The 20,460-nt window shown below is 34.8% G+C and overlaps 2 protein-coding genes across 2 annotated transcripts; both read right to left on the reverse strand.

Annotated features, from left to right (window-relative positions):
- Positions 1-3,376: 3,376 nt before the first annotated feature.
- LOC106832592 (olfactory receptor 5M10-like) lies at positions 3,377-4,324 on the reverse strand. The gene has a single exon (XM_014843433.3). The coding sequence runs from the start codon at positions 4,322-4,324 to the stop codon at positions 3,377-3,379; it is 948 nt and encodes a 315-aa protein (XP_014698919.1).
- Positions 4,325-14,896: 10,572 nt separating this feature from the next.
- LOC106832604 (olfactory receptor 5AP2-like) lies at positions 14,897-15,835 on the reverse strand. The gene has a single exon (XM_014843440.2). It carries the CDS (start codon positions 15,833-15,835, stop codon positions 14,897-14,899), a length of 939 nt encoding a protein of 312 aa, XP_014698926.2.
- Between the last annotated feature and the right edge of the window lie 4,625 nt (positions 15,836-20,460).

Below are 20,460 nucleotides of genomic sequence, written 5' to 3' on the forward strand. Positions count from 1 at the left end.
AATTGGACTAACTGTAAAAGTATGCAAACACTTTTGAGATTCCTTAAGACACAATGTTAAATTGATTTCCAGAAAAGCTTCATCTTATCATTCTTTTTGATGCCATCAATGTAGAAAGTGCCAGTCTTTTTGAACTTTCTTAAACGCAGAGACTACACAAAACTGTCTGTTAATTCGAATTTTTGCTTTCTAATATTTGTACTCATTAGTTTTAGCATGTTTGTGTTTTTATCAACTTTCCGTACATAACCTTTAACATTTATTTATATGATGGTGTTTTAGTAATTCGTAAGATTTCTACCAACTTATAGTATTTTAATAAGTTTACACTTTAGCTTATTTTGGGCAAAATCTTTGCCAAAATATCTGATGCCTCTTTTATTGTCAAATTTCAGTGACTTTTCAACTGTGAATTTGTCCACTGCAATTAAGCTAACAGATATTTCTTCCAATGATTTAAAAAGTTAATATTTATTTTAGTTTGGATCTCTATAATTTTTTTCAGTGTTCAAAATGACTCACAGTTGAGGAGTACATGTGAGCATGTCAGTCCTTTTGGGAGATAATCCCTGAAAAATAGTGTTGCATAATGGACACATAATGGTATAATGGAAAAATGAATGTTTGTGCAAAAGTGTTAACAAGTACACAGCATTAACATGTAAAAGTTAAATGCTTCTTTCCTCATTTATGGGCCATCAGCACCTCTCTGCCTTTCTGGCAAAAACACCCTTAACTCACTTGTAACCTTTCTTCCCTAAGCAGTCCTCTCTGTGGACTCCATGCCATACGTCTCTTCATCAGATCTGGGGACCAAGCTATAATAATTCTATTAATACCAAAATAACTTCCATATTCCTAAAAGAATTTACAATGCATGTGTGTTGCATCTATAGTCATATTTGATCTTATTAATATGTGTGCATATACTTTCTACAGTGAACATTCACATGCATAAATTCTGAGGTAAAAACATTGAATAGCTAGAAGCATCTGATTTTCACTCAAATTACACTTGAAAGAGAAAAATAATGAAGATAGAATTCCTCTGCCAGAGCTTAAAACACATTTAAAACCTACATTAATTATAAGAATTTGACTTCAAATATAGATATAGATTTGTCAAAGGAACAGAAGAAATATACCAGAAATGTATTCACTTAGTGTATCATAAAGGGAACATTGCAAATCTGTGGGGCAAAAAAGGGTTGCCCAATAAATAATGTGAGGAAGTGGGTTAAAAACGTCAAGGAAAACTTACGTACAACATTACAACATACAACAAAATTATATCTAGAATAATTCAAGATATTCCTATAAAATATGATTATGAAAAATTAATAACATAACATAGATACTTGCCTATTTAAATTGAGAATTGAGAAAAGCTACAAAACAAAAAATAGATAAAATTTTTTCCAAATATGCAAATATTCTTCATGTGAGAAACCATCAGAAATAACATGAAGGGCAATCATCAAGCTGAGGTATTTTCTTTCTTTATTAAATATACATTTCAAACTTTTTTGTTAAAAAAAATTCCAGTCTTTTCCTAAGAATTTCAGTTGAAACATCAAAGAAGTAAATAATCTTAAATAATATTTTCTATGATTAATAGTAGTACAGCGAAATGGTTATCCTCAAATATTGCTTGTCATAAGTATAAAGTGTTACAAATTTTCTGAATAAAAATTTATCTATAGAAGATTAACAGGAGTGTTAAAATTGTTCGAAACAATTAACTTAGTAATTGTTTAGTAGCACTTAGTAACACTTGTAGAGATGTATCCTAAAGGACCAATCATAGAAATATGTACACAGAGATATAACTTAATCTTAAAAATACTAAGATACATCAATAAGACGGAATAATGGTTCGCAAGATAAGCCAAGTGGAAAAAACTACACGAAAATGTTGAGAGTGGCTCTGTTTAGATAGGCAATTACAAGTAAATTTTGCTTTCATTCCTTATATCTTTCAGTATTTTTAGTTTCTTTTTCTGTAATCTATACCTATTCTTTTTGTAATTAAGTTCAAAATCAGTTAATTGTTAAGTATTACACTACATTAAAAATTATGTTCTCCAAAAATATTTTGTCCATATGAAATGTAAACATTATACCATCAACTGAAAATCAATATTCATACTTGTATATGACAATTGATTCCAATTTTGTTTTATTAATTATATATGCATAAAATTATTGAGAAGGAATATTAACAAAAACACAAAGGGAAACCATCCAGTGGTTTAGGAAATGTCTTTGATAAATATTGCTTCTTCATTAGCTGTCTGTATTTTCTAGTTATTTAAAATGAACATGTGTGCTTTTATAATATGGAAAATATATCGGTAAAATGCCAACTAAATATGTCTACCACATCTCAATATTGTCTGCTTTACATAGAACAGTAGGATAATTCTTTGTATATTGCACACAAATTATCATGTTTACCTGAAATGTCAGAGGAAATTCACATTACCCATTATCAGCTATATCACTCTCCTCAGACTCACCATGGTTTCTGGAACAGGACTAACCTCAGTAGCTTATTATCCCCAGCAATCTGTCCAGCATTTGCAATGCTGAGGAGTTTAACCACTGCAATGTGAGTTGGAAAGAGGAAAGAATTTGGAATCAAGGGATTTACCTTTGTGCTACTGAGTGGTTGAGTGACTTTGAGTAAGTCATTTAATCTCTCTGTGCCTAAGAATCCAAATGTTATAAATGGAGATAATAATTTTCTCACTAGTTCATTTGCAAAGATTGAAATGAAAAGTGATATGAAAAGGAGTACCAAATTATAATCGTGTGACTTATGATTATATTTACGCATGTTGATTTATGTTCTATCCTGTCTGTGAAGAAATTCTGAGATGACTTTCACCCCACAACTTACACAGTGAAAAGATTAAATCACAAATAGAAGTAAATAAATAGAAAAAAGTTTTTTTAAAAAAATCCTATAAAGAAATAAAGTATCTGGATTAAGAGAGTTGCCAAAATTGAGTTTAAGTTTGGTTCCTGAAAGCCACAGTAGTTCCCATGACTAAAAAATAAAAGGAAGCATACAATTATTTAGACGGAGTATAGAGTACTTTTACAATGATTCTAAAATACACTTTTCAAATAGGATTATAAATCTGGATAGCAGCATATTCTGTTTCCTAGGAGTTGGAAACACAACTCTTAGTTTAACAAAGAGAGATGTTTGTTATGTGTTAAGGGAATGTCCCACAGACTAAAATTGCTGATCCTCAAAAACAAACTTGCACTAGGGACCCTAGTACGGTTGGGAACCCTCTCTTTCTCATTTCTAGGCTCTAAACACCATCTTACCACAGACATTTAGTCATTTCAAATGAAAAGATGCTTAAACGGTAATTTTATGAAAGAGATTTACCTTAATCATTTGCTGCACGGCCTGGATCACATCCTTGTTCTTTAGACTGTAGATCACTGGGTTCAGCATTGGGCTCAAAAAAGTATAAAAGACTGCAATTATTTTGGAATCCTCTACAGACTTCTTAGATGGAGTCCTTAAGTACATGAAGAAGAGGGTTCCATAAAATATAGTGACTATTGTCAGATGGGAACCACAAGTAGAAAAGGCTTTGTGCTTGCCTTCGGGAGAACGGATCCTCAAGATGGCTACAATAATGAAAAGGTAGGACATGAGAATGATGAAGAGGGAGCTTGAGAGAGTAAAACCAGCAACTATAAACATTGCCATCTTCTTGACATGAGTGTCAGAGCAGGTCAACATTATAAGAGGAGGATCGGCACAGTAGAAATGATTGATTTCAAGGGAGCCACAGAAGGACAAGTGAAAAGTCAGCAGTGTCTGAGAGAGTCCATTGAGGAAGCCATAAGTATAATGGACTGTGACTAGAGAGATACAAATGTTCTTGGACATTATGGTACTGTAACGTAAAGGGTTGCAAATGGCTACATAGCGATCCAATGCCATTGAAGCAAGGATATAGAACTCAGTGATCACCAGGGCAATGAAGAGAAGACACTGTGTGAAGCATCCAGCATAGGAGATGGTCTTCTGGTCTGAGAGGAAATTGTACAGCATGTTTGGAGTAATGTTGGAGGAATAAAAAATGTCTACAAAGGAGAGGTGGCTAAGGAAGAAGTACATGGGTGTTTGGAGGTGGGAATTCGTCCTGATCAGTATGATCATGCACAGATTCCCTGCCAGCGTGATTAGGTAGATCACCAGAAATATTCCAAACAGGATCTTCTCTAGTACTGGGTTGTTTGTGAGTCCCAAGAGTACGAATTCCATCACTATAGTGTGGTTTTGGGAAGACATTTTCTTATCCCTTGAAAACTGAAAGTGAAGAGTTCTGTCTGATCCAGATTCTTCATTTATTCCATTTATCCCAGTAGATGCACTTCATCATTTACTCTTTGATCTATTCGCCTATGGGGAAATTATTCTTTTTTCAACAAACACATCAGAACTTCTACATAAATATTTTTGCCTTCTGTCTCTGTAATATCTCTTTCTCTCTGTATCTCAAACTCTCCCTTTCTCACTTGTTTATATATATATATATATTTCTATATATAATCACACCTTTATTTCTATCATCTAGGAGAACTCCATATTTGTCAATTTTTTTCAAAGTTTGTGCAAAAAAAAAGCATAGAAATTAAAATCGGTTATGAAAAACAGCAGGTCATTGGAATCATTCAAGTGGAAAACTGAACGAATTTGGATTTCAAAGGTCCCTCCCCATCTGATATCTTATTTTTCAGATACAAGCTAGAAAATAAATATTCGGTACAGCATTTTCACTTGAAACTCATAAATATCTGCCTTAATTTCATTCAGAAGGCATTGAATTAGTGAATTCATCTCTTGAAATATGACTTAGAAGGTAGAGAACGAGTAATTACTCTCTCTGCTTTGCAAATTCACCCACTCATTTCTTCATGTACACTATGAGGATTGTTTTTTCTTTTTCTGTTCCAGGTTCTGGGGTTACAGCAATGAAGAAATTCCCCACGCTCATGGGGCATGTGTTGTAGGAGGAGGAACAGCTATTAAACACATAGATAAAAATGTATAAAGTAATGTCAGTTAGAAGCAAGAATTATGAAGAAAAACAAAGGTGAGATGCTTTTAGATGGCCATTCAAAGAAGGCCTTTTGGAGAAGATAGAATTTGAATAGTAGATAAAGAATGCACATACCTGGAGAAGAATGTGGCAGTTTTTGGTCATCATTTTTGTGCAAACTAATATACATATGAAAATATTTGTTTAGGGAAATACAGATCAAGTTTAAATGTGGCCTTAGTTCCCACCTAGAGCCACTGAATCTCAATTCTTTGTGAAAGTAAGATATGCCTGGAAAAATCATGCCTCAGAATTGCAACCTAAAGCTATTTTTATTTAGTTTTCATATATACATCAGAAGAGCGTGCATATAGTAATTAATTTTTAGAGATGTCATGAAATATTAACATATGAATAGAAAAAACAGACAGAACTGATGAAAATAATTTTTTTACATTGATAATATTAATCTCCACCCAAAAGAGCAAATGTATTTTTCATTAACAAATGTAAAAATGACCTACCTGTAAAAGTTAACTTACCATATTTTGTAAAAACAAGATGGGAAGATTTATAATGGATTTCTTGGGTACATTCCCTAGAGTATTTTAGAAGTCATTCTAAAAAATCCAATTAAAACAGTCTTTGTTCCTCAAGGGCATAACCTTATTTTGGTTCTCTGAGATCCTAGATTCTCCTTTGAGGCCAAAGTCCACACCTAACATCGTGTACCCTGCTTGGTACTGAGTACATGCAATCTTTAGCACAGATGGAGAAATTAGTCATCATCTTTAATAAAATGGAAGGAGGAAAATATGGGCAGACAGCTTTTGTTTTTTTGTGTATAGTAAAGATGACAGAATTCTCAACAGAAATCTTTATTATTTCTCTATAAGCACTGAGGTTAAGTCATCTAATGAGAGTGAGGTGAAAGATAATGAAGTTGATGAGAGACTTGGAGAACAGAAACAGTGTGGAGAGCAGAAGGGTGACATAACCAAATAAAGGATGTAGAAGTACTGGTCAGAGGTGAGGACCCTTTGGAAGGTGGACATTTTGGATTCGTACTGGAACCAATCTGCCCCAGAGAGTTAATTTCATCAACAGGCTAGGGATCAAAGATGAGATTGAGAGCCAGGATCGTGAATAAAATTGATGATTCATGAAATCACTGATTTAGGAGGAGGATTGAAAGCAAAATAAAGAATACTTGGACATTGTTTGGTGCTACGAGTCTGTCCAGTGCACTGATAGTTCCACGTCAATACAATGAAAAGAATCAAAGTGTAGTATGACCAAAGAGGAGAGGCATCTCTGATTTTGTTAACTCTCCAAATACCGGGTTACACTGTGAGAAGTCAGTCAGTGAGAAAAAGCTATATATCAATATAAAAATATAGATTGTTATCAACTCACTACTTTTGAGAATATTTGAGCATTACCATAAATTTTTTTTCAAATTGAAGTGGAAAGATTTCTCTGTTTCAATTTGTACCTCTATTTCTTCCTGATTTCTTGAACAAACAAAATAATAAAAGTTAAAGAGTAAAATCTACTGCTTAAATATTTCCATGAAAGAAAAATTTCTTGTAGGATTGAAGAGCTAATTTTGGGATTGCAGAGCCCTCATTTCCTGACCCTTTAATGTGGAGATTTCTTGTTTTGCACAAAAATACTGGAAGATTTGACCCTTCTTTAAGCAGATGGCAGCATTTAGTTTGAAGAAAATTTGTTCTAAAGTACTTAACGCATGTATGTATTTAAATGTTTTCTGATATACTTTAATATATAATAACATTGTAATAATCTTATGATTTACAAAAATTTTTTTCAACACGAAATAGGACTAACTCAGTAGTAACTGAATGGGCAGACAAAAAGAAATGAAGTAGCTCTTTCAGGTTTGGAAGGGCAAAGTATCCACACTTTTCAGTATGTGATCACTTGATCAGAAGTGCACACATAAGAATTTGATGTTCATTTATCAGAGTAATGAGTAAGGTTAGAGGGGACAGATTTTACCTAAGTGTATAATACTAACTCAAAGAAGTCTTTCATGCATTCTTATTTTATTATCTTTGGACTCTATTTAAATTATACTTGAAGATATAAATTCTTTAGTTAATATCACTCTGCTTCAACTGCAATGACCAGTTGGCATATATCTACTAAAATGACATCTAAAGACTTTAGCTACACAAATGTCACACTAGTCAGATAGCTGGAAATATCCTTCTGACACTGTAAGTTTCTTACTTATATTTTTATGATTATTCAATTGGCTATCTTTTTAAAGTAGCTTCAACATTGTACTGGAAGTTCCAATCTATGAAATGAAGTTATATAGACTTGAAAAGAAATAAAACTATATTATTTACAGATCACATGATAGTTTACATAGAATCTCCTTTTAAAATATGAAAAAAAGGTTGACTAGACTTATTGTGGTGATGTTTTCACAATACATACTAATATCAAACCAGGAAGTTGTACACCTGAAACTAAACTAAAATATATATGCAAAAGAAAAGTTGAGTATATTTTGGAAAGTGACATGATTACAAGGTCAATATACATAAATAATTTACATTTGAATGTAAAAAACTACCACAATTGGCAATTAAAATATTTAAAATATCACTTACAATAACATCAAAAGCACAAACTGCTTAGAAATGAATACAATAAAAACTGTGCAAGAGATACATAGTGAAAAGCACAGAATGCCAGAGAGAAAAATTAAAGAAGACCTAAATAATGGAGAGACATACCTCACTTGTAGATTGGAATATTCTGTTGACACAAATAATTCATAATCAATCTATAAATCAAAATTTGGGTGAGTTTATTATGAGTCAGATCTAAGGAACATATAACCAGGAAGAGTACCTTCATGAAGGAAGGAAAAACTCCAAAGAAGTGGGTGTACGGGGTGGTTATATAGTGTATTAGAACAAAAAGTATCCATCATATATGACAGGAATATCTGCCTTATATTCTCCAATATATCCCATTACTTTTCATTTATTCATCAATTCAATATTAAGTTGTCAACTGTTCCTAAATTGAACAATAGTTTTAATGCCAGTCCAGTCAACATTTCAGCAAGCTTATATTTTCAATAATCAGTAAATGGATTCTAAAATATATATAGATATAAAAAAGACAAATTAGCCAAAGCACTTTTGAGAGAAAATAAAAATTATCGAATTATCTACACTGCCTAATTTCAAGAGTTAGTAAGAAGTTACAGCTCTCAAAGCAATGTGTGGATCTAAGGATAACAAATAGATTAACAGCACAGAATGGAGAATCCAGAAATATATCCACTTATGTATAGTCAGTGGATTTTTGAACAAGGGTACAAAGGGGTTTCAATGGGTAATGTTGCTGGAACAATTGAATATCTGTATAGCAAAATTTAATTTTAATTCCTATATCACATCATGCTTTAATACTCCAATATTAATTTGACATGGATCATAGGACTAAATGTAAATACTAAATGTAAAAGTTCTCCAGGATAAAAAATTATAGAAGAATGTCTTCATGATTTTGAAGTAACCAAGAATTTACTAGGAAGGACAGAAAATCACTAGATATAAAACAAAAAATATATATATTTTATGTCATCAAATTTCAAAACCAGCACTCATAAAAAATAATGTTAAGATAATGAAAAGGCCAGACACAGACTATGAAGAATATTCTCATTAAGTAATTCTGACAAGGACTTTATATATCAAAATACATAAAGATCTTCCAAAATTCATTGATCAAAATACAGCTAGACAATTAAATTTAAAAAAGCAAAAATGTATACAGACACTTCATAAAAAAAGATATACGGAGGGCCAGTCCAGTGGCACAGTGGACAAGTTTGGATGTTCTGCTTTGGCAACATGGGGTTCGCCCGTTCAGATCCCAAGTGCGGACCTATGCAAGGCTTGTCAAGTCATGCTGTGGCAGGCATCCCATATATAAAGTAGAGGAAGATAGGTACAGATGTTAGCTCTGTGCCAGTTTTCCTCAGCACAAAAGAGGAGAATTGGTGGCAGATGTTAGCTCAGGCCTAATATTCCTCAAAAAAAAAAAAAAAGATATATAAATATCCAATAACTGCATGAAAAGAATTTCAATATCTATAATAGTCAAGGAAACACAAATTATAGGTAAAATGAGATACTACTTCACATTCACATCAATATCAAGAATTAAAAGGATTGACAGAAACAATGTGACGCAACTAGAGCTCTCATAATACACTACTTGATGAAATGTAAACTAACTCAACTACTTCGGAAAACTGGTAGTTCCTTATGAAATTTTTATAAAGTTACAATTTCTTAAAGACATTATGACCCAGAAATTCTACCCTTAAGTATTTATCCAAGAGAAAAGAATACACATATCCACGAAGAATCTCAAATGCATATTAGTGGATGCATAAACAAATTGATATGTATACATATAATGTATATGTATACATAATGTATACATATACATAATGTATATGTATACATATAATGTTCTACTATGCAGAAGTAAAAATGAACAAACTACCCATACACTTTAAATGAGTCTCAAAAAACATTATATGGAGAGGGGGATCAATTTCCTGAATGGTAGGATAGTGACTTCTCAAAACCTGCGCCTCCATAAAAGTAAAGAGAACACTGGCAAAAGTAATCTGAGTGGACTTTTTCAAAGTGCTGGAAATTAACCAAGGGTTGACAGCAAATTCTACGAGAGTTTATTCCAGTAAAAAGACAGAATCATGCTAAGACGAGTGATCTTCATGGCAATTTTTACTTATGCTATTCCCACGTCCTCTCCCCAGATGCACAGTAACCTTGAAAACTGGAATTGTGACCAAGTGGCTATGCACATTTGTCAAACTGCATTAAATTGTACATTTAAAATTTCTACATTTTATTGAGAGTGAATTTACCTCCATAAAGATGATTTAAAGATAAATTTTGCTTCCCTTAGCGTCAAGAAGATCAAATTATGCACTTCTTTTTTTAATACTGAGGTACTGATTTAAAAAGAAAAATGCAAGGCACAATATTATAAGGGCTCTTTGTACTATAGATTAATGCACACCAAAAGCTTAGACACTGAAAGCTAAAGTTTTCCTCAAATACATTCTTCACTAGAGTGTTTTTTTACAAATTAATTCAAGAATGGAATGTAGAAAGCCAGATGGTTTATCTTTTTATTCTTTTATTTTTTTCCTTGAGGAAGACAGTCATTGAGCTAACATCTGTGGCAATCTTCCTCTATTTTATATGTGGGATGGTGCCACAGCATGGCTTCATGAGTAGTGTGTAGGTCTGCTTCCAGGAACCTGCAAACCCAGGCCACCAAAGTGGCGCACACAAACTTAACCGCTATGCCATGGTGTATCTTTCATCTCTTGCCCGTTTTTGTTCCCAACATCACTGAAGCGTGGGACAGGGTAGGGGTAAGGCAGGAAAAGAAGGAGGAGAGAAGAAGCAGGAGGAAAAGGAGGGGAAGGAGGAGGGTGAGATGGAAAAGAAGTAGTCAGAAAGAGAGTTTTAAGCAATCAACAGGGCTTGCCAAGCTAACTACTTATGGGCTTTCTCTGTGGAGATAGAGCCCCAACGAGTTTTTACCCAGGCTGATGGGGCCAATTAATTTTAAAAATCTATCCATCACACAAATTGCATTTTCTTTGAGAATCAGGCACACTAAATGATTAGTATAATAGTCAAAGATGATATTTATGTTATCAGGCAGTCTGATATAAGCATAAAGGCAAAAGCACATGAAATCTCAAATCTAGGAACCATAGAAAAACCAAAGGAGCAAGAGTTGCGTTTTCCAAGCTTTAGTCTAAATGTCATGTCTTCTGCAATGACTTACGGCCTGATATTTTCCTAACTTTCTATCCCATAAGGAGGGTCTGGCTGGTAGTTAGTTCAAACATTTATGTGTAACAATTACAAACAGACTAGGAAGCTTCTGGCTTGTGGGTTTTGATTTTAAATAGATTAGAATAAGCAGTCAGCAAGCAGGTGTTGGGGGGCAGGCCTTCCCAAGATGCATCACTCTGATATGGGGATTATTTTGAGCTGAAGACAATAAAGGCTCAGAAAACTCAGGAAGAACATTTGACCTTCCCCCAAACTGTCTAAAAGAATTTAACATAGAACGCTTGTTCCTGGAAGGAGTTAATACCACAAGATAGCTATCGTATAATGTAAAATAGCTGTGATAAAAATGCACCAACAAGCCCCATTTTTGGCCCAGCAAAACTTGTTTAACAAACATTTGCATTTCCATTTCTGTGTAAATTGTTTTCATCCCCTCTGAAATCCCAAAGCACTACCCCCAACATCCTTTTTTGCCTTTAGCTGAAAGTAATATTTAAGCTGGCAGCTAAGCCATTTTGTTGAATTGCTCAGTTTTCCTGAGTTTCTCTCATGTATACATGTTATGAAGCTTCTTTGATTTTCTCCTCTTATTCTGTCTCATGTCAATTTAATTCATAGCCTAGTCAGAAGGACCATGAGGGTAGAGGATTTGTCTTCCTCCCCCACATAGGCTTAATAAGCCAAATTGTAATGATTTTAATCTGCTAGTTGGATGGATCCTGACCATTTCATTATGTGAAAAGCGATCTCAAGCCAATCACTTTTAACATAATGTTGGTCAGCATTGCAACTCAGTGTGCTGAAATCACCAAACATACTTGTATTTTTCTATCAGCTGAATTCTAGGCACTATGATAGGCAGTATTGCAAATATGCTTGAAAAAAGGATTCCACAAATTGCTTCACATGGAAAAACATCTAACCCATCTACAAATAGAGTTAACATTAGTTGTAACATTCTTGTTGAGGTATAAACAGCATACAGCAAGGCTGCTTACACTGGGGGTTTGCAAATTAAATGAGCAATGGATAGATAAGGAAGTTAATTTTACTGAGCAAATGTACAGTGGAATGCAGTAGCTACTGTAGAGCAAGATTTCTTCTGACAATTCATGACCCCACCCCTACCACCAACATATACACACATGCAGATACATACATACCCCCGCACACCTACATACAATGAAATCATGAGCCATTTTGATAGCCGCTCAACACAAGGTTGACATAAGGGAAGCCATATTGTAGAAAAGAAACCATATTGTAACTTTGAATGACCTCTGACTAACTGATCCAGCTGGATAGGCACCTCAGGAGATGTAACTGTTCTGTAGGTTTAATGATCCCTGCTTATGCATGTACCTCCCAGTCGCAATAAGACAAGAACTTTGTTCTTTTGACTTCCTTAGGAATGTGATGACCCCTGGATAAAGAGTCTATCCAGTGTGGCCACTCCCAGTCTGCAACACCAGAGGGTCAACCTTTCTAACCCACACCCCTGTAACCCAATGGACTATATAACTGCTTCAAGATTCTGTGCCCTCCTTAAGATGGTTCTTTTGGACATTAGCCAGACATTATCCCCCATGCAAGCAGGATGTAATAAACGTCCTTTCTCTGCCACCATCTTGCTTCTTGATGATTGGATTTTGTGTCATGGTGAGCAGATCATGTTCTTTGCATGTTAACAATTTCAGGCAACAGTTGTCCTTTCTAAAGAGAAAGAGACTTACCTGTGATGCAGTCAGTCTAAACTATACAAATGTGAGGCTATCATGTGAAAAGTCTGTGAAAGAGAATAAGTGAATCCATAATGAGAGAGGAAATGAGAGACAAAGAGATAAAGAGAGAGAAAGACGGAAAGATATGGTGGTACTGAGTATTCCAGGGCTGTGCTAGTTTGAATCCATTATTGTGTTCCTTCATTGAAAAGGTACTATTACTATATGTTGAAATCACATTTATTTTATGCAAAATGAAAGACACAGGACTCTGAAATATCATCTGTTTATTAAAATGTTTAGTTTCAAAGAAGATAGTACAGGTTGTTTTAAAAAGAATAGAACAATATCCAGCCAGGTATAAGGTAATTTTTATTTTCTAACATTGACTTTTTGAAATTTTGGTTATTGAATACTTTCAGTTCCAGATGCCAGAAGCAACACTTTGTCTTCCTTCTCCCTGTGTCTTCCACTGGAATGATTCTTTCTTAATTCTAAAACCTTTATTGATGGCCTGCTATGAAGGCATGGAAATATAAAGATAGATGCGAAGAGGTTTATTTTCTCAAGGAGCACTCAGTCTATGTTGGAAAGCATTACACTGCATTTTTATGATTTTTTCTGTGAGTAAAGCTTGATTAGTGTTGCAATATCCTTAGAATTACACAAATGGTGATGTGCAACTGTTTGCTTTAGGAAGGACAAGGGAGGGCCAGGAACAAACATAAAGGGGATAATACTTGTGCTGTGTCTAAAATATGAAGAACTCTTTATAATAACAACTGTAAGATGGACAAAAACCATTGGATAAGCAAGAAAATTATGCCTTTTTAATATACAATGACTGAAAAGCAGAAAAGGGAGTATTAAATGATAAGTTCTGGGTTTAATTTCTTATAAAAAATCATAGACTGTAGCTGAAAGCAAAATTATTCCTTAGTCTCTTTTAACTGGCTACTTTTCTATGAGGATGACAATCAATCTTAAGATGAGAAAGGGATATACTAGGATCATATTTAGTATATTTTACTGATTCCTAACCAGTTTAAAACACTTTATGTTCAGATGTCAGTGGTCACTGTCTTTAAAGAAAATCCAGTCCTACTGGGGAAATATCCCACTTATGAAAATATCAGTCAAACTGATGGAAAGCTTTAAACTTGTTCCAATCAACATGCAGCCAGCAGTAAAATAGGTATGTATGGTTATTTGCTAAGATGTTATGGAAAGGATAGCCATCTTGCTCTAGCTCTTTAAGTATAAACTGCTTACCCATTCAAAGATCAAACAACATGACACTTGATCTTCAGGAATTATGAAGAATTCCTGTTTTCTAAACCACAGAAATTTCCACTCCTTGATCCTTGGTGTCTTTGCTCTTTGGTTCCCCCTCATATATACCCTGTGATTGGTTCCCATTATGCTCTCAGGGGTCTACCTGATTTGCCCAGGTAAGAAACACTTGACCTCAGCACCTCTACCAGGATTTAGTTCTGGTATTTCTCTCTAGTTCACTAGGAACAAGAGGGAGTCTCTAAGCCCTGTTTTAGTCCTTTGGCCATATTCTGGCTCAGCCTACTCCTTATTGCCTGTCCTCTGGCAGTTACATATGCTACCTCTAATAGTAGAGTGATGGAACAGGGAAGAAAATAGGGTCATTCCTCCTGCCACTTAGTCTTTTCCTGCCTCAGCTACCTTGTTTTTTTTGGTGAGGAAGATTTACCTTAAGCCAACATCCCTCACCAATCCTCCTCCTGTTTTTCTTGAAGAAAATTAGCCTTAAGCTAACAGCCATGCCAATATTCCTCTATTTTGTATGCAAGATTCCTCCACAGCATGGCTGATGAATGGAGTAGGTCCACACCTGGGATCTGAACCTGCAAACCTGGGCCAGAGAAGCAGAGTGCATGGAATTTAACCACACGACCATGGGGCTGGGCCTCAGCAATTTTGTGTTGGGTTTTATACCTCTGAATGAGGAAATGAAATGGGATATTTGTTTATTTTCAAGTATAGATGTTGTGTGGAATAAGTGGGATGTATACAAAGTGATCTTATTCCCCAGGATGCCTAGGACGGTTTGTCCAACTCCACTATCCAAAAATCATATGACATAATGAAATGAAGCCAGTGTCAATGGAGGTGGGTTTGGTCATTTCTAAGTTCCCTCAGAATTCTCAAATCCCATGCTTTGATGATTCTAAGTACAAAAGTAAAACGAGGTTGTTTTAAAAATTTTACCTAAGGAAGCTTTAACTTCCTTGTTTCTCAGACTATAGATGAAAGGATTTAACATGGGAATGACCACTGTATAAAACACAGATACCACTTTGTCTTGCTCCATTGAGTAGCTGGAACTGGGGCTCAGATACATGAACAGGATTGTGCCAAAGAATATGGTGACCACCATCAAGTGGGAAGCACATGTGGAGAAGGCTTTGTGCCTCCCCTCAACAGACTGGATCCTTAATATGGAAATGAGGATGTAGAGATAAGAAATGACAATAGTCAGGAGGCAGCTCAGTTCATTAAAACTGGCAAAAGCAAAATTGAAAACCTCATTGACATGTGTGTCAGAACAAGAGAGTCTCAGGAGGGGTGGAGTGTCGCAGAAAAAGTGGTTGATGATATTTGAGCGGCAGAAGGACAGTTGGAAGGTGAGCCTAGTGTGAATGGCAGCATTTATAAAGCCTGCAAGATATGTGGCCAACACCAGGAGGACATTAAGATCAGGGGACATAGTGACTGTGTAAAGGAGAGGCTTGCAAATGGCCACGTAACGGTCATAGGCCATCACGGCCAACAGGAAGCCCTCAATGCCAGCAAAGGAACCAAAAAAGAAGAATTGAGTGGCACATTCATTAAATGAAATGACTGGGTTCTCCACCCAGAAATTCACCAGCATATTTGGAGTTATGACAGAAGAATAACAGAAGTCAACAAGGGACAAGTTACTCAGGAAAAAGTACATTGGAGTGTGGAGACGTGAGTCGATCTTGATTAATAGGATCATGCCAAGATTTCCAAAAAGAGTGATCATATAGATGACTAGAAACACCATAAAGAGAAGGCACTGTAGCTCTGGATAATTTCTGAATCCCAGGAAAACAAATTCAGTCACTGCTGTGAGGTTGCTCATACCATTATCTCAGAATAGATGACCTTTGTGTTAGGGTAAGAAAGAAACCAAGAAAATAAATTATACAAAAAAAAAAAAGAAGCTAGAAAAATCGAGCAGTTCTTCGTTTGCTATAAGTAAGTTTACTTCTAAGATGTCTTGATAATGTGTATTAAACTTCTTTATTTTCTTATCATAGTAAAAAAAAGATGAGATCTCTTAAGTAAATACAGTAATCTATTTTATTTAAAAATGAGTGTGTGTGTGTAAGGTCTCTAATGATCAACCCTTACTGATCCATATCCTACTGTAACTCCCAGCTCTTTTCTTCTCCCCCCTTGATCTTTCTGCCTTCACCACTTATCATCCAATCCCTTGCATTTGCTTTTGCAATTCAACACCTGATACAGTTAAATGTATTTGCTGTATCCAATTCTGTTTTTCCTGTTTTGTCTTAAGCCCACTCTAATCAGGCTTTCACCTCATCACTCCATGGAAACTGTTCTCATAAAAGTCATTCAGGTCTTTATTTTGCCAAACCTAGAGGTCAGTTCTCTGTGCTCATCTTTTTGATTTATCAATAACATTTGACAGAGTTTATTGCTTACTATTCCTTGAAAGACTTTCTTCTCTTAATCTTTCAAGACACCAGGCTCTGACTTTTCTTCATACCATATGGGTTACTCCTCATTCTTCTTTCTTATTCATCCTCTCTCTCTTTGACTCTTAAGTTTGGAGTAGCTCAGAGCTCAATTCTTGATCTTTTCCTCTTCTGTTTACACTCTACCTTGGTGGGCTTATTCAGTTTCATGGCTTCAAATACCATGTATACACCTACAACTCCTGAATTTATACTTCCAGCCCTGACCTCTTTTCCAGACTCCAGGCTTACAATTTAATTGCTTACTCACATCTCCTCATGAATGTCAAATAGCAACTCAACATAACCCAAAGCTGAATTCCTCATGCTCTCCCTTAATTTGCTCCAAACAAGTATTGCCTGTCTTAAGTCATGGTACCTCCATACTTCCATTTGCTCAGATGAAATTAAATAAACAGACAAAAAATTAAGAGAGAAATCATTCTTTTCTCTTCTGTACACCCTCCATAACCAATCGCTTAGATAATTATGTTGGCTTCTACCTTCAAAAAGTCTGTTTCAGTAATCCAACTACCTCCTAAACTGTCATCCCCACCACCATTCACCTAGATGACAGAAAAAGTCTTTCAACTGTTTTTCCTATCTCTAAAATCAGCTAAAACAGTGCCCTATAAAATAACCACTTTTAAAAATGTGTAGCCATTTTTTAGAGCTCTACTTTAGGCAAATATACACAAACACACTTGCATTATATATTTAACAAACATATAAATTGACATAAATGAAATTATATTCTATATGATATATATGATCTTATATATGTGTGTATGTGTATACATATGTGTATGTGTATACGTATGTCTATATATATGCATAGAACACACACAAGAGGAAGGCTGAAAATTGTAGACATTTTCTCAGTTTTTGCATAGAAGAGAACAAAATTATTTTATTTAATGCCCTTTAGAGGGTCTTAAATATGCTGTGTTTTGTACCCTTTCTAACATTAAAGTGCCCTGCTCTGCACACACACACATAAGTGTACATAGACATAGGTATACATCTATACGCACATTTCAATATGTATGTGTATGCATATGTTGACTATTCTATAAAATTCCTATCTGTTATTAGAGATCTTAAATCCCTCTCTTATTAAAAAAAATCCATGTTCATTTAGTTGGTAACACTAAATTCAGTGTCTAGGACATACATATTCCAGTTGAAATATTTAGTCTTAATTACTTGAATATTTTTTGAGTCCACTCCGAAACTTTGTATACTTGAAGATTTTGAGATAAATTGAATCATCCTACCTTTTGTCCTTGAGAATTATTCACTGGGAGTGATGGTGTTTATTAGTTTTGTTTTATTTGTTGGTTTTTGCAGGAATGTAAGTTTTCTGTCATACAATGTGAAATTTATAGCTTCAATGAAAATATAAGTGGTATAAGCTATGAAAGAATCAATACATCATTAATTAATTCAACAAAGAGTAGAAAATGCTCCTTCTGAATCCAAGGCAGAAAGTCAGCCTTTTTAAAACTGAGATCATTCTCTTGAGATTTAGTCTCTGAAAAATGCTGAAAAGTCTAAAGCTTGAAATGTGCTAATCCAAAATTAAAATATGCATTTATTTTTCACTGATAATTGAACTACATTCTCTCCAGAGAACCACTTAATCCCTGGAGAGTAAATTAGACATTTAGAGAAGTGCAAAAACGATGTCAAGATTCTGAGACTCCATTGAGCATGACCTTGAATTAAATGTTACAGGATAGGTCAAATCCTGCCTCCAAACTTCAGAATTCCACTTAAAATAGGATTCCTATTCATTTTGACTAGAATACAGTTTACATGGCATTCATTAGTTAATTCATTCAACAAATATTTAGTGAATTTGTTTTACGGAGCAGGCAGTATCCTCTCTGATGCAACCACTCCCTATTTTGTTGACTCCTTTATTTTTCTTCAAAGCACCACGCATATCCATGTCAAACACATACACACCACTATGCCTACACATATGCACATTTGGTATAAACAATGAAGTCTTCCTCACTCGAATATAAGTTATACGAGATCATTTTCAGTTTTCTTACCTGTTATATCTCCAATATATGTTACGTGCTAGTTTTTCATTAATATTGTTTTAATAGCTTTACTGAAGTATGCATATGCCCAGATTATAGGCATTAAAATGTGCAGTTTTCTGCATATCAATGAATACTTTTTGAAAACATTATGAGTAAATAAAGATATAAAAGGTGTCCATTTTCTTGTTCCCAGCACAAACTAAGGAAGTATAACAGAAAATATATTTTATTACTTAACACGGAAAAGGATATTTTAAGCCCAATGACATATGGGTATTATGTATGATGCTAGGATGCAGATACTCCTAAGAGTGTAACAGGTATGATTCTTTTATAGATGTATGAGTATGATAACTAAGTAAGGAAAGCTAATTTCTTAATCCTTTTATCAAAATCCTTTTGTCAAATATCCCTAGATGTCAGGTTATCAATTCAATATACTAATCTGGAACTCAAGTGAGGGGTCAGAGCTGGAGATATGGATTTCTGGAGCACTGCAGACCTCTTAGATCACCTAAGAAGTGGGCACAGATGGAGAACCATAGTACTAATGAACCAATGTAAAGATTTAAGTCTTTGGCTCCAAGATTTGGAAACCAGCACGAGAAGGAGGAAGAGCTATTAAAGTTATCTGACAAGAAATGACAGTGGAAGGAGAAGGAAAATGAGAAGATTAAGGTGATACAGAAACCTAAAAAGGTGTTTTATTTTGGGTAGCTGAAGGAATTAACCACGGTAATCCTCCTGAGATATGAAATAAAAGTAAGATAGAAGAGCAATCTTTGCATGAAGTAGTGTTAAGATCTCACGTGTCTTTGACAAGAAATACAACTGGAATATATTATGGGGTTGGAAGAAGTAGAAACAATTACTAGAGGTAGTTCATTTGAAAGATTAATTGTAAAGGGAGCAGAGAAATAAGTTTGTGACTAGATGGGACTTTAGGCCAAGGAAATTATTAAGAAGAGTGATACCTGATGATGTTTGTAAAAAAATGAGAATATTCCAGCAGAGTTTGAGAAATCGATTCTTGGGTAAAGTAGAGATATAATTTTTTAGGTAAAGTTCATGGAAAGCTCCAAAGTTGTGAAAAAACTGGTCTTAGGTAAAAGCAGGGATATATTATCCATTATGACAGGTGGGAGAAAAAGCATATGCATAAAGATTTAGAGGTGGTAAGATGGGGATGATATTACTTAATTGTTTCCATTTTGGAGGATGAAATATGAGGCAAGATCAGCAACAGAGTGAAGTTCTGAGGGATTTTCTCTAATTGCACTAAGCAGCTTAAGTGGAGGGCAGAAAGAAGAAACAATTAAGTTTAACTAAATTGGGATTTAAACAGATGACTAGGATGGAGAAAAAGTAGAACCATGAAATTGAGAGTGATTAAGAATGAGTCATTACATGATAGACCATGGAATCTCAGTTGGGCAATGAGTGAAATGTAGATGTAAGACTAGTGATGAAAAAGGATAAAATGTCATTTTTCTTAGATTGGTGAACAAGAAGCAGTTAAAGGATGGATATTATAGTTGGTAAGTCAAAATGAAAGGGAACATGAGGGAGGATGCCAGCCATCATACAGTTTTGAATGTCTTTGAGAGAAACCTTGGTTAACAGTTTAACATGGAAGTTTTAAGGAGATGGGAGGACTGTTCAGAGTGGACAGGATGAGTTGACTCTTCCTTTGTGGTCTCTAAGAAGTTTTTCAGGGGTGAGGAGTTCTCACTTGGAGCATGCAGGGCACTGGTGCTCTCCCTCATGGTCTTCAGTGGATAGTGGAATGGAAAGAAATAGGGAGTAAACATTTACCTGATTTCAAATCATTAGGCTGTTTTCAACATCCCTTCTCATCAAAGAAGGTTGTTTCCCCATTGCTCCAACATTGACATTCCTCCCACTCCACTACCATGAGCAACAAATAGGTAACTTAATTTTATCAATTT

Source organism: Equus asinus, chromosome 17 (assembly GCF_041296235.1).
Source record: "Equus asinus isolate D_3611 breed Donkey chromosome 17, EquAss-T2T_v2, whole genome shotgun sequence".
In the NCBI taxonomy this organism is placed as follows: Eukaryota; Metazoa; Chordata; class Mammalia; order Perissodactyla; family Equidae; genus Equus; species Equus asinus.